This window comes from Dendrobates tinctorius, unplaced genomic scaffold (genome assembly GCF_039654945.1).
Source record: "Dendrobates tinctorius isolate UK_male_01 unplaced genomic scaffold, ASM3965494v1 ptg000093l, whole genome shotgun sequence".
Classification (NCBI taxonomy): domain Eukaryota; kingdom Metazoa; phylum Chordata; class Amphibia; order Anura; family Dendrobatidae; genus Dendrobates; species Dendrobates tinctorius.
This window is the reverse complement of record NW_027361761.1, coordinates 21,043,455-21,057,354: the sequence shown is the minus strand read 5'-3', so window position 1 is coordinate 21,057,354 and position 13,900 is coordinate 21,043,455. Positions and strand designations below refer to the sequence as shown.

General features: G+C 42.8%; 2 protein-coding genes across 7 annotated transcripts in view; one reads left to right on the top strand and one right to left on the bottom strand.

Moving 5' to 3' along the window:
- The window catches only part of SUPT3H (SPT3 homolog, SAGA and STAGA complex component), a 578,628-nt gene that overhangs the window by 4,768 nt on the left and 559,960 nt on the right, over nt 1–13,900 (top strand). For all 6 annotated transcript variants that reach the window (XM_073586526.1, XM_073586527.1, XM_073586528.1 and 3 more), the window contains exon 2: nt 249–358. In XM_073586526.1, the coding sequence (XP_073442627.1) occupies nt 249–358 (110 nt within the window). The remainder of the gene's footprint in view (nt 1–248; nt 359–13,900) is intronic.
- Nucleotides 1–13,900, bottom strand: part of RUNX2 (RUNX family transcription factor 2) — a 249,685-nt gene that overhangs the window by 183,859 nt on the left and 51,926 nt on the right. The gene's annotated exons all lie outside the window — the stretch shown is intronic.

Genomic DNA, 13,900 nt, shown 5'->3' with positions numbered 1-13,900 from the left:
GAGCAGGTGACAACCAGCCACTCTAAGGACTCTTCTGATCTCGAGCAGGGTGGTCACTTCTTCAGCCCCGGACACCTCCCACCATGCTGTGCTTTACAAGCTACTTAAATAAATGACTTAAATAACAGGAGATTTATCAAGATGTGGAATGTAGAATGACAGCTGATGGGTGGGTTTGGGCATCTGCCCCTTTGTCTGACACGTCGGTGAGGTGGCAGGACGCTTGACGATCTCTTTATTTTTCATAGATGAGCCTCGGCACTCCATCAGCTAACACCATGTCGTCATCGGCCACCGCATCGTCTGGGAAGGGAGCAGGAAAGCTGACCAGTTTTGTCCCCGAGCTCCAGAGCATGATGTGAGTGACGTGTTTTATATGTGTATTACTGTCCGTGTTCTCTGTGCATGGTGAGACGTGTGGATCGGCGACGGAAGCAGTAGAAGTTCAGTCTGGTGCAAGCACTGGAAGTGACAGGATGGCAAGTGCAGTACATTGCGGATCTCCAAAGAAAGGGAGGGATCTGGAGCTTCGGTCCGTGATTAAATTCCTTACAAAGGAGCCTAAAGAAATCCATGAAAGGATGATTGATGTATTTGGGGATGATCACCTTCCTACTACCAAGTATTGTTTTGGGCTAAGCAGTTTAAATGTTGTAGAAAATGGTGATGAGCGAACGTGCTGGGATAAGGTGTTATCTGAGCATGCTCGTGGGCTGACCGAGTGACTTCAGCGTGCTCGAAATATATGTACGAGTCCTTGCGGCTCTTCGACAGCCACATGCAGGGATTGTCTATTTGTTAGACTATCCCTGCATGTGTCGGAGCTGTTGAATATCCGCGAGGCATGCAGCAGCGGGGACTTGAACGTATTATTCGAGCGCGCCGAAGACACTCTGTTAGAATCCGAGCACTAACTGCTCTTGCAGCTAGAAGTCACCTATTCTGAGAGTATCTGATCACTGGAGGCAAAAAAGAATGTGTTTTGAAGTCAAGGGGGGATTACATTGACAAGTAGTAAGTTCAACTAACTCAGAAAATTCTGTTTTCATATTCTGTTAGGTAAATTTATTGAACACCCTCGTATAGAGTTCTAGTATGACTGTACTACACAGGTTCTTGCAGCTAGCAATTGTAGGATTATTGCTGGGAGGACAGTATAAAGATCTCCACAATGTGGAGAGAGGAGAAAGCATTTACAGTCTCAGGGTGTGCAGACATCATATCCAGCCTATATTACTGGTAGAGAAATTTCCCCAAGAGGAAAATTTTGAAACTTGAATCATGCAGCAAAATACATGTCAGGGGATTTTAAAATAAAGGAAAGCAGATTGCAAGCTAGCTGAAGCGTAGTGGTTGACTTTAGGTAATGAAATTACACTAAGGCCGTGTGCACACGTTGCAGATTTGGTGCGATTTTGACGCTTTTTTTTTTTTCCTGCGGGGATTTGTGACAAATCCTGATTCCAGCAAAGTGAATGAGAAACCTTGACGTGTCATGCACACATTGAGTAATTTTGATTTGCAGGTTTGGTGCAGAAAATAATCTGGTTCGTGTCAATCCTCTGTGCGTTTTTCACCCACTGAATGCACTTAGAAAAGCGCAGGCAAAAACGCATAAAAAACAGCAACGTTTTTGAGGCTGCATTATCCTGCCAAGGGGTGCAGAAATTTCTGCCATCCGATACTCAGTGTGCACTGTGTACTTACCCTATACTAATTTCTACTATTATGTAAAAATACATTTTCCCATGTCAGAGTTGTGTCCATAGACTTTAGCTGTAGCAGCTAGTGCCAGGCAGCTGCTGCCAAGGCATATGATATTATAGGATGCATAAAAATGGCATCGATACTCAGGATTAGAACATAATTCTACCACGTTACAAGTCACTTATCAGAACATGCGTGGCGTATTGGCCACAGGTGCTTCATCATAGATGGAGATTCTTTACGGTAAGAGCAGTGATAAAATGGAATTTTCACAGAATTTTGTAAATGCTTGATTCATCTTGATAGTGATGTGGATGTCTGTCTTGAATGAAGTAACATTGCAAGTTATATGTACTAGATTCCAGGCGTGAGTTTTTTTCCTACTATTTTTTTTTTCCCCTGTGGGATTATCTGAAGTCATGAAGTTGTCCCTACTATTGGGCTTTATCGTATAGCTACAAGATAATGCATAACTTCCTGATCATTGTGGGCCCAGTCTCTGAGACCCCACTAATCCCGGAGGACTGGATTCTGAAGTAACATTACACGCGTCTCTGTCATCACAGATGTGGATTCTTTACTGTAAGAGCAGTGACACAATAACGTTTTCAGCCGCGGTCTTTTGGAATGGTTGATTCTTTATTAAAGGAATCTGGATGCCTTGTCTTAAATGACCTAACATTGCAGGTAGCTTCCTACTTCATCATAAATGTGGATTCTTTACTGTAAGAGCAGTGACTTGATGGAATTTTCTACAGCAGGCTTGTTGTGTTTTTTTTTTTTTTTTTTTTTTTGCATAGAGGATTGGTCGTAAGCTAATTATTGGAAATTATCCACTAGATAAAGGGCAACTTTCTGAACGCTGCGGGGAAGAGCCTCGTCTGGACGATTGTGCACACCGCCACTTCATTCATTATCAATGGGGATGATGGGGACAGCCCAGATCGGTCAGCCCCCCAGCTATCAAGAAGTTATCCTATATCTTATAGATAGGGGATAAGTTCCCATTTTGGGCAAACCCTTTCATATTCGTCACCTAACAGGGGTGCACGTAGTTCCTTAAAGAACTAATGTTGTATTGATCAACTCCTAGATTAGGAAAGAAAGGCAAATTCTCCTGAAACGCCATCAGCACGTATCCGGACGTAGCCGCCTGTGTGATCCGGAGATCGACATTTTATTTTGGTATCGGAAACCCTTTTCGGTCTCGGAGTTTATATTTATATCATGCAGGAATATAAAGCGTGGTTTATTCTTTGGAGTTTCCTAGCTGTTCTCCATAGTGGGCCGCGTCCCTCAGGAGATCTTGTGCTTTATTCTCTGACTCGTAGAATGTGACCTGGGGGTCTTCATACTCCACCTAGAGTCAGGGAAGACGGATGGACTAACTGCTGTCGTTGCATAATGACCCATTGTTCTAAACGTGGGGTTTTTTTTGTTTTTTTTATCAAATGTGTTTTGTTTTGTTTTTTTCTTTAGTTTCCCATATAGTTTTTCATATCAACAAAAATAGAATGAAAAAAAAAAAAACATTGCAATTTTCACACTGGCAAATAAGCTTTATGCTAGACTTTTCTTTCATTATCTTCAGTAATAGTTAGTTTTCTACAGTTAGGTCCATATATATTTGGACAGAGACAACATTTTTCTAATTTTGGTTCTAGACATTAGCACAATGAATTTTAAACAAAACAATTCAGATGCAGTTGAAGTTCAGACTTTCAGCTTTCATTTGAGGGTATCCACATTAAAATTGGATGAAGGGTTTAGGAGTTTTAGCCCATTTAGGACCGCGGCGATTTGCATGCATCCCCAACAAGCTAAAAAAGGTATTTATGCCTCAAAGGTGCGGGGTCGGGGAGAGTCAAAAGCCCTACTAGAATCCTTATGGGACGCACAATTTAGTGAGATCTTTACATGATATCACTAAATTTGGGTGACAGATTCCCTTTAACATGTGCCACCCAGTTTTTAAAGGGACCAAAAGTAATTGGACAATTGACTCCAAGGCTATTTCATGGACAGGTGTGGGCAGTTCCTTCGTTATGTCATTCTCAATTAAGCAGATAAAAGGCCTGGAGTTGATTTGAGGTGTGGTGCTTGCATTTGGAAGGTTTTTCTGTGAAGGAAACATGCGGTCCAAGGAGCTCTCCATGCAGGTGAAACAAGCCATTCTCAAGCTGCAAAAACAGGAAAAAACCCATCCGAGAAATTGCTACAACATTAGGAGTGGCAAAATCTACAGTTTGGTACATCCTGAGAAAGAAAGAAAGCACTGGTGAACTCATCAATGCAAAAGACCTGGGCGCCCACGGAAGACAACAGTGGTGGATGATCGCAGAATAATCTCCATGGTGAAGAGAAATCCCTTCACAACAGCCAACCAAGTGACCAACACTCTCCAGGAGGTAGGCGTATCAATATCCAAATCTACCATAAAGAGAAGACTGCATGAAAGTAACTACAGAGGGTTCACTGCATGGTGCAAGCCACTCATAAGCATCAAGAATCAAAAGGCTAGACTGGACTTTGCTAAAAAAACATCTAAAAAAGCCAGCAAAGCTCTGGAAGAAAATTCTTTGGACAGATGAAACCAAGATCAACCTCTACCAGAATGATGGAAAGAGAAAAGTATGGCGAAGGCGTGGTACAGCTCATGATCCAAAGCATACCACATCATCTGTAAAACACGGTGGAGGCAGTGTGATGGCTTGGGCATGCATGGCTGCCAGTGGCACTGGGTCACTAGTGTTTATTGATGATGTGACACAGGACAGAAGCTGAAGCTGAATGAATTCTGAGGTATTCAGAGCCATACTGTGTGCTCAGATCCAGCCAAATGCAACCAAACTGATTGGTCGTCGTTTCATACTACAGATGGACAATGACCCAAAACATAAAGCCAAAGCAACCCAGGAGTTTATTAAAGCAAAGAAGTGGAATATTCTTGAATGGCCAAGTCAGTCACCTGATCTCAGCCCAATTGAGCATGCATTTCACGTGTTAAAGACTAAACTTCAGACAGAAAGGCCCACAAACAAACAGCAACTGAAAACCACCGCAGTGAAGGCCTGGCAGAGCATCAAAAAGGAGGAAACAGCGTCTGGTGATGTCCATGAGTTCAAGACTTCAGGCAGTCATTGCCAACAAAGAGTTTTCAACCAAGTACTAGAAATGAACATTTTATTACAATTATTTAACCTGTCCAATTACTTTTGGTCCCTTTAAAAACAGGGTGACACATGTTAAGGAGCTGAAACTCCTAAACCCTTCATCCAATTTTAATGTGGATACCCTCAAATGAAAGCTGAAAGTCTGAACTTCAACTGCATCTGAATTGTTTTGTTTAAAATTCATTGTGGTAATGTCTAGAACCAAAATTAGAAAAATGTCTCTGTCCAAATATATATGGACCTAACTGTATGTGACACCTCTTTATACATTACATAACACAGGATCCACCAGTCACAATAGGTGATGTCACAGCTCACTTCCTCCTCCTGTACAGTGACTGATAACACCTCTATATACAGTAGATAACCCAGGATCCAGAATTCACAATGGGTGATGTCACAGTTCACCTCCTCCTCCTGAACAATGACTGATAACACCTCTATATACACACACAGCTCACCTCCTCAATCCTTCAGTGTCCTTTCTCTGTATTAGAGCATGCCCCCATATTGTTTCTATAGGGTCTGAGTCAGTCTGCTGCTGCTCATGTTGATGTGAAGAACAGAAGGTATGTACCCCCGCTTAATTGTAAAGTGCTGCGGAATATGTTGGCGCTATATAAATAAAAATTATTATTATTATTATTATTATTATTCTCTCAGTAGGCCTAGTGGAAAGTGTGAAAATTTCAAGATTTTTTTTTTTTAATGTGAATAATAATCCTGAAAAATACCTGTACAAACAAGATTTTAACAGGACATTTTCTGATGACCTATTCCTCGTAAAGGGGTTGTCTGTGGCTTTAATACAGCCGGCATTTCTTTTTTTAGAATAGTTAATCAACATCATATCGTGGGGGGTGGGAGAGAAAGTGGCACCCGGTAGACCATTTTCAGTACTGAGAAGCAAAATTGTGATGATGGTTGAAATAGACTGAGGATCTCTGCTACCTTTTCTGTCTTATGTAGTGTTTCTTCAAGTGGTTGTCCCACAAAAAAACCTTTTATACACTAAATGCGGACAGGAGTTAAAGGGAACCTGCCAGTCAGTTCGTGTTGCCCAAACCATTCTATGCCTGACTGCACCATTATAAACCCTGTGCGGGGAGAAGCAGGCCGGGGAATGCACTGTGCACTAGTCTCATCTCTACCTATAGTAACCAGCTGGCTGATCAAAATAGGTTTACAGGATGAATTAACGCACAGGTTCCCTTTAATGTACCATCAATGGGGGACCAATTTCTGGTCCTCCACCTATCATGAGAACAGTAGACCCATGTGAGCCCTCCAAAAGAATGAGAAAAGATGATTTCATGCTTCATAGCTTACAGCCTTGTGTTCTTTGGGAACTTAGCCCAGTTGAGAACTTAGGCTAGCTTCACACTAGCGTTTTGGAGCGCAGCGACGGCCTGCGCACGGCCGCCGCTAAGCCCCGCCCCATGCCGCGCCCGTCGGTAGCTCCGCCCACCGGCGCATGACGCTGCATGCGCCCTGCATCACCTATCTTTATCACAGGGGGCGCAGGCCGTGCGCAGTATGCGTTTGGCGGCGCATGCGCCTTTTTGACGGTGCGCCAACGCAACCAAAATGCAGCAGGTTGCGTTTGGCGCAGCTCGGCGCACCCCCTGTGATAAAGATGGGGGACGCAGGGCGCATGCAGCGTCATGCGCCGGTGGGCGGAGCTACCGGCGGGGGCGCGGCATGGGGAGGGGCTTAGCGGCGGCCGTGCGCAGGCCGTCGCTGCGCTCCAAAACGCTAGTGTGAAACTAGCCTTACACCCTTGTGTTTGCAGATTACTTAGTCCAGTTAATTTAAAACCATGACTACCTATCCGGCAGCCATGGACTGCTAACAGGGCCGCTGAACTGAACCAGTGTTTTCCAAATTTATTTGCTCCTCTTTAGTAATGACCGTACTGCAATAATCTCCTTCAGCGGTGTGAAAAAGCTAATGTGATACCCAAAAAAAGACACTGTGACAGTGCTGATCTGTCGGCAGTACATAAGCGACCTTATGGTATGACGTGCAGGAGCCAAATAGGGTTTGTGGGCGTGATAGCATAACTTGCACGAGCGGCCTCAAAGCCAGCTCATGCAAACCTAGCGTGCTCATTCCGACAGCTTCAATGCGTCTCTGAAGCAAGGTGTACATTTGTGCCCTGAACAGCCGCTGGTGGAATCGTGATCCACCTGTGGCTGTTAACATGTTAAATGCCGCTGTCAATCACTGACAGCAGCATTTAACTCGTGCTTACCAGAAGCGCGTCACAAACACCCATTGGCACCCGTCACATGATGGCGAGGCATCGGTGGGTTTCCATGATGACAGGCGGGGGGCTGAAGATGACCCCTGTTCCTGGCATTGCAGATCTCCTATGGACTCAGGCCCATAGCCGGTGTTTATAGGAGATGATGATTTGTTCTACACAGAGCAGCGCTAGATCACAGCTTCAATCCACCTAAAGAAGATTATTGAAGTCAGTGAAATGTAAATAAAAAATACCCATATTTGGTATCGCTGCGCCCATCTATCTAAATATAAAGTAAATTTATCCAGTTGATAAACGCCAAAATGAGAAAATAAATCCAAATGGTAAAGTTACGTTTCTTTGGTCGCCGCAACATTGCAATAAAATGTAATAACAGGCAATCAAACCATCGTATCTCTCCCAAAATGTGCTGAATTTCAAAAAGCTGAATGCGACTGATGTATTTTACCCTTGTGCTTTCAGGGAGCTTAGTCCAATTACTATAAAATCAAAATATATTATTCAGATGTCAGTGTTTTTTTTTTTTTTTTTTTTTTTTTTATGTACGTGTTCGATCAGTTTTTACCCAGAACGATTATCCATTATAGTCTGCTGGACTGTTCACAAGTCCTTGCTTTTCATGAGCACAGACATGTCAGGCTTTGATCCTAGTCACCGATCAAATTCAGGTCTGTGGATCCGTGAAAAGCGCTTTCACTGACTACTTGATTGAAGTTTGAGAATCCTCCATCGTTTTTTTTATTTATTTATTTGATGCTTGTTAGAAAATCCGATGAAACTGATGGTAAAAACGGGCCAAACGCTGATTGAAATTTGATCCAGCAAACTGTCCTCTTTTTTTTTTTTTTTTTTTTTTTTTTTTTTTTTTTTTTTTTTTTTCCTTCACACACAAGAAAAATCACTGACTGATGGAGGCCTCAATACAATGAAATTGACAAAATAAAAAAAGTATCACCACTTTTAATTAGAAATTTTTTTTTTTTTTGGTGTTCAATTCTGATCCCTCTTTTTACAAATTAAACCCGTTGAAAACTTTGCAATCCTTACTGAATTCAGTGGGCTGTTCCATTTAAATGCTTGGATATCTAGGGTCTTCTGTAGCAAAAGATACCCTTTCACCCTTGTGCTCTCAGGAAACTTAGTCCAGTTATTGTAAAACCGAAATACTTGATATTTAAATAGGATAGCAAAAAAAATTGTAAATGAATGTGTCAATTATTTATTTTTTTTTTTTTAATGCATACGGGAGATGGAGGAAAAAGAAGGGATAAAGGGGAGGGGATAGCAAAAAAAGAGTAAACCCATCAAACTGGTTAGGAAATAAATGCACCAAAAAAAAAGATAAGTGTTTTTTATTAAAAGCACTCGTTACAGGAAGGTAATATTAGACACATTAGCTGTAAGGGTATGTCGTCTCCCCAGTCTGAGAGCGAGTGACCTCACGTTTCACTACGTGCATACTTCAACCGAGGAGACCCCACTGTGTTGCAATGCATGTGTTCGGACAGGTGGAATCCTAGTAATTATCACCGTGTCCCTGACCGCTCAGAATGTGTGCGCATCTCACAAGTTATCTGAGGACAGCACTCCTCATTACTCCCGTCTGGAAGGAATAGACCGTCCTGTCACTCTCTCTCCGGGCTCTCGTATGTGATCATCCCGTAACTTCCCGTTGACTCGTCATCTTGTGTTTTGTTCCCAGGTGATATTTTTTTTTTTTTTTTTGTAGACAGCAGAATGTTGTAGTGAACGTGCTAAATATTAGGAATTTCTCATGCCGGTGCAAAATGTACAAATGAGGTTTGTAGCTCTTTGGTTTTATGCTCCATGTTCTCTGAGGTCAGGTACTTGCATTACATAAAAAAAGGAAAAACTGCTGCAAAAAAACTTATAAAACATGCAGATTCTGCAATTTATTTTTTTTTTTTTTGTTCCCCCTGTAATTTTTTTTTTTTTTACCCTGTGTGAAAATCTTCCAGCGCTGTCTTTTACAAGGTGTCTTCACCTTATATACTGTGCCTTGAGAAAGTATTCATACCCTTTGAACATTTACACATTTCTTTCACGTTACACCCACAGACTTACTTACATCATTTTATTGGGATTTTATGTGATACCATTATTAAGTAGCAAGTATTTGTGACGCATGAAGGAAATGATACAGGGTTTTCTAAGTATTTTTAAAAATACAAATCCTAAAAATTGTCACTTGCATTTGTATTCAGCCCCTGAATCAATACTTTTTAGGACCACCTTTCTCTGCAATTACTGCTGCAGTCTTTTGGGGTCTTTCTCTATCAGCTTAGCACATCTAGAAGTGACATTTTTGCCCCTTCGTCTTTGCACACTCGTTCAGTGGGATTGGATGGAGACGTCTGTGATCAGCAATTTTCACATCTTGTTACGGATTCTCAGTGGGATTTTTGTCTGGACTGTGACTGGGCCATTAACACACATGAATATACTGTGATGTAAACCATTTATTGTAGTTCTGGCAGGATGTTTAGTGTCATTGTCCTGCTGGAAGGTGAACCTACCCTCCAGTCTCAAGTCTTTTGCACTCTCTTCTAGGTTTTCCCTGTATTTAGCTCCATCCATCTTCCCATCCCATCACCTCTGACCATCTTCCCTGTCCATGCTGAAGAAAAGCCTCCCACAGCATTATGTTGCCACCACCATGTGTGACGGTGGGGATGGTGTTTTCAGGGTGATGTGCAGTATTCATTTTCTACCACACATAGCATTTATCCCCAAAAGTTCTAGTTCGGTCTCATTTAACCAGAGCGTCTTCCACATGTTCCCTGTATCCCCTATATGGCAAAATCCTGACCTAAATCCAATTGACTTGAAAATTGACATCTCCATCCAATCTCACTGATCTAGATTTATTTTTGCAAAGAAGCGGCAAAAATTTCAGCCTCTAGATGTGCAAACTAATTGAGACAGACCCAAGCAAAAGATGGTCCTACACAGTGTCAGACTACAGGGGACTGAATGCAAATGCACGTCACAATGTTCAGATTATATTTTTAAAATTAATTACAATATCATGTATCATTTCCTTTACACTTCACAAATACTTGCTACTTTGTGTTCTTATCTAATATATAAAGCTCAAAGTGTGTGTATGTGTTTGTCCTTGATAGGCATCCGCACCGTCGCAGCTACAGCCACAAAATTTGGCACAGTCACACGTCTGGACCCCGAGAGCGTCCTAAGCTATGTTGTGAGGCGAAATTTTAACCCCGCGCGTTCCAATTCACCAAACAATTTTGCCCCTATCTACATACTGGGGGGAAAAAGTGTGTGCGTGTCAAGCCCCGCCCCTCATTGTGATGTCATAATGCCCCTATTTGCATACTGGGGAAGCAGTGTGTGCGTATCAAGCCCCGCCCCTCATTATGATATCACAACGGTTGCCATGGCGACGCTGATGTCATCATAGGTCGCAAGCCCTGCCGCCGCTCATTATGGTGTCATAATGGTTGACTGTGGAATGGAGGATGTGTGATGGGTATATGGGCACGGGACTATGGGATGGAGGATATGTAGGATGGGTATATGGGCACGGGACTATGGGATGGAGGATGTGTGATGGGTATATGGGCATGGGACTATGGGATGGAGGAGATGTATGATGGGTATATGGGCACGGGACTATGGGATGGAGGATGTGTGATGGGTATATGGGCATGGGACTATGGGATGGAGGATGTGTGATGGGTATATGGGCATGGGACTATGGGATGGAGGAGATGTATGATGGGTATATGGGCACGGGACTATGGGATGGAGGATGTGTGATGGGTATATGGGCATGGGACTATGGGATGGAGGATGTGTGATGGGTATATGGGCATGGGACTATGGGATGGAGGAGATGTATGATGGGTATATGGGCACGGGACTATGGGATGGAGGATGTGTGATGGGTATATGGGCATGGGACTATGGGATGGAGGATGTGTGATGGGTATATGGGCATGGGACTATGGGATGGAGGAGATGTATGATGGGTATATGGGCACGGGACTATGGGATGGAGGATGTGTGATGGGTATATGGGTACTGGACTATGGGATGGAGGATATGTATGATGGGTATATGGTCACGGGCCTATGGGATGGAGGATATGTATGACCGATATATGGGCACGGGACTATGGGATGGAGGATGTGTGATGGGTATATGGGCACTGGACTATGGGATGGAGGATGTGTGATGGGTATATGGGCACAGGACTATGGGATGGAGGATATGTATGATGGGTATATGGGCACGGGCCTATGGGATGGTGGATATGTATGATGGGTGTATGGGCACGGGCCTATGGGATGGAGGATATGTATGACCGATATATGGGCACGGGACTATGGGATGGAGGATGTGTGATGGGTATATGGGCACTGGACTATGGGATGGAGGATGTGTGATGGGTGTATGGGCACTGGACTATGGGATGGAGGATGTGTGATGGGTGTATGGGCACAGGACTATGGGATGGAGGATATGTATGATGGGTATATGGGCACGGGACTATGAGATAGAGGATAATTATAATTTGCTACAACTAACCACAGTTAGTTACTATGCCCGGGCAGCGCCGGGCTCTTCAGCTAGTATCACATAAAATTCAGATATAATACATTTAGGTCTTTGGGTATAGCGTGGCAAAATGTAGAAAAGTTCACAGGGTATGAAGACTTTTTCAAGGCATTGTATTATGGAATTGCACACTGCCAGTTACCCCTTGAATAAGGTGGGCCCGTGCCATCTACAGCGGCAGAGCCACTGAGGTCGCTGGTTAGCTTCAGCAAAGTCAATCTCCGGTGCAGAGACACAGAGCTAGTCCTGATGAAGGATGAGTAGAACTGTTTTTGCTTATTTGTGGGGTTTTACAACAAACTGTACATATAGGGAAAACTTTTAAGAAAGCAACTGAACAGCAGACAGGTCGATCAAACTGGTTTAATTATACCCATTAGTTTGTTAAAATACATACAGTATAAAGTCACAAACAAAAAAAAAAGTGGTACGCCGGCTCACTGTCGACCTTTTGGTTTCGCCGGTCGGCTTCTTCCTAGGGCAAACAGAGGAAAAGTGCATTTGATTGTCTTTTGAGATGGAATAATTTAGACTTTTTTTTAACTTAATCCTTGCAATGACCTTTAGGACTTTAATTTAGAAGAGTTCATGACTAATAGTTTCTGGGTGCAATGATTTATTAAGCAAGTTTTTGTAGAAGCGATTACATTTGCTTTTAGCATGTGTTTTCTATAACGAGTGACGTCATGTCTTTAATTTTCCAGTAAGTGTTTCTGCAGTGTCATATTAAAGTGAGCCATAACCTCCAAAGAAAGACATTTTCTTACTACCCTTGACATGGTATATGGCGTCTGTAGACAGGACAATGTGTACATTATTATGTGCCTTTATTGAGCTTTTGTAGGCTTGGAACACACAGAGCACTGTGAAACCCTTCATGACTCAGCCATTTGGTTATATGGAAATTTTTTTAAATAATTTTGTATTTATTTGGACCCTTTAGACAAAAGCTTGTTTCTTTACTCGGAGTCCTGGCAGCAGTAGCTGTGAATCAGCATCTACTAGTGATGTCAGCGTCTGGCTACAGTTATACTGCATATAACATCTATGTGTAGACTACGACAAGTTTAATACCTAACATTAAAGTATAAAAATAAGAGTCGCTGAAATACAACCTACTGTATGAAGGCAAACTAGGCGCTTAAGTTAACCTGGGACTAGGAAATCAATGGCCTATCCGTAGAGTAATCTGGGACTGGAAAATCAATGGCCTATCCGTAGAGTAATCTGGGCCTAGAAAATCAATGGCCTATCCGTAGAGTAATCTGGGCCTAGAAAATCAATGGCCTATCCGTAGGGGTAATTTGGGACTAGAAAATCAATGGTTTATCCGTAGAGTAATCTGGGCCTAGAAAATCAATGGCCTATCCGTAGGGGTAATTTGGGACTAGAAAATCAATGGCCTATCCGTAGGGTAATCTGGGACTAGAAAATCAATGGCCTATCCGTAGGGTAATCTGGGAATAGAAAATCAATGGCTTATCCGTAGGGGTAATCTGGGCCTAGAAAATCAATGGCTTATCCATAGTGTAATCTGGGACTAGAAAATCAATGGCCTATCCGTAGAGTAATCTGGGACTAGAAAATCAGTGGCCTATCCGTAGAGTAATCTGGGACTAGAAAATCAGTGGCCTATCCGTAGGGGTAATTTGGGACTAGAAAATCAATGGTTTATCCGTAGAGTAATCTGGGCCTAGAAAATCAATGGCCTATCCGTAGAGTAATCTGGGACTGGAAAATCAATGGCCTATCCGTAGAGTAATCTGGGACTGGAAAATCAATGGCCTATCCGTAGAGTAATCTGGGACTGGAAAATCAATGGCCTATCCGTAGAGTAATCTGGGACTGGAAAATCAATGGCCTATCCGTAGAGTAATCTGGGACTGGAAAATCAATGGCCTATCCGTAGAGTAATCTGGGACTGGAAAATCAATGGCCTATCCGTAGAGTAATCTGGGACTGGAAAATCAATGGCCTATCCGTAGAGTAATCTGGGACTGGAAAATCAATGGCCTATCCGTAGAGTAATCTGGGACTGGAAAATCAATGGCCTATCCGTAGAGTAATCTGGGACTGGAAAATCAGTGGCCTATCCGTAGAGTAATCTGGGCCTAGAAAATCAGTGGCCTATCCGTAGAGTAATCTG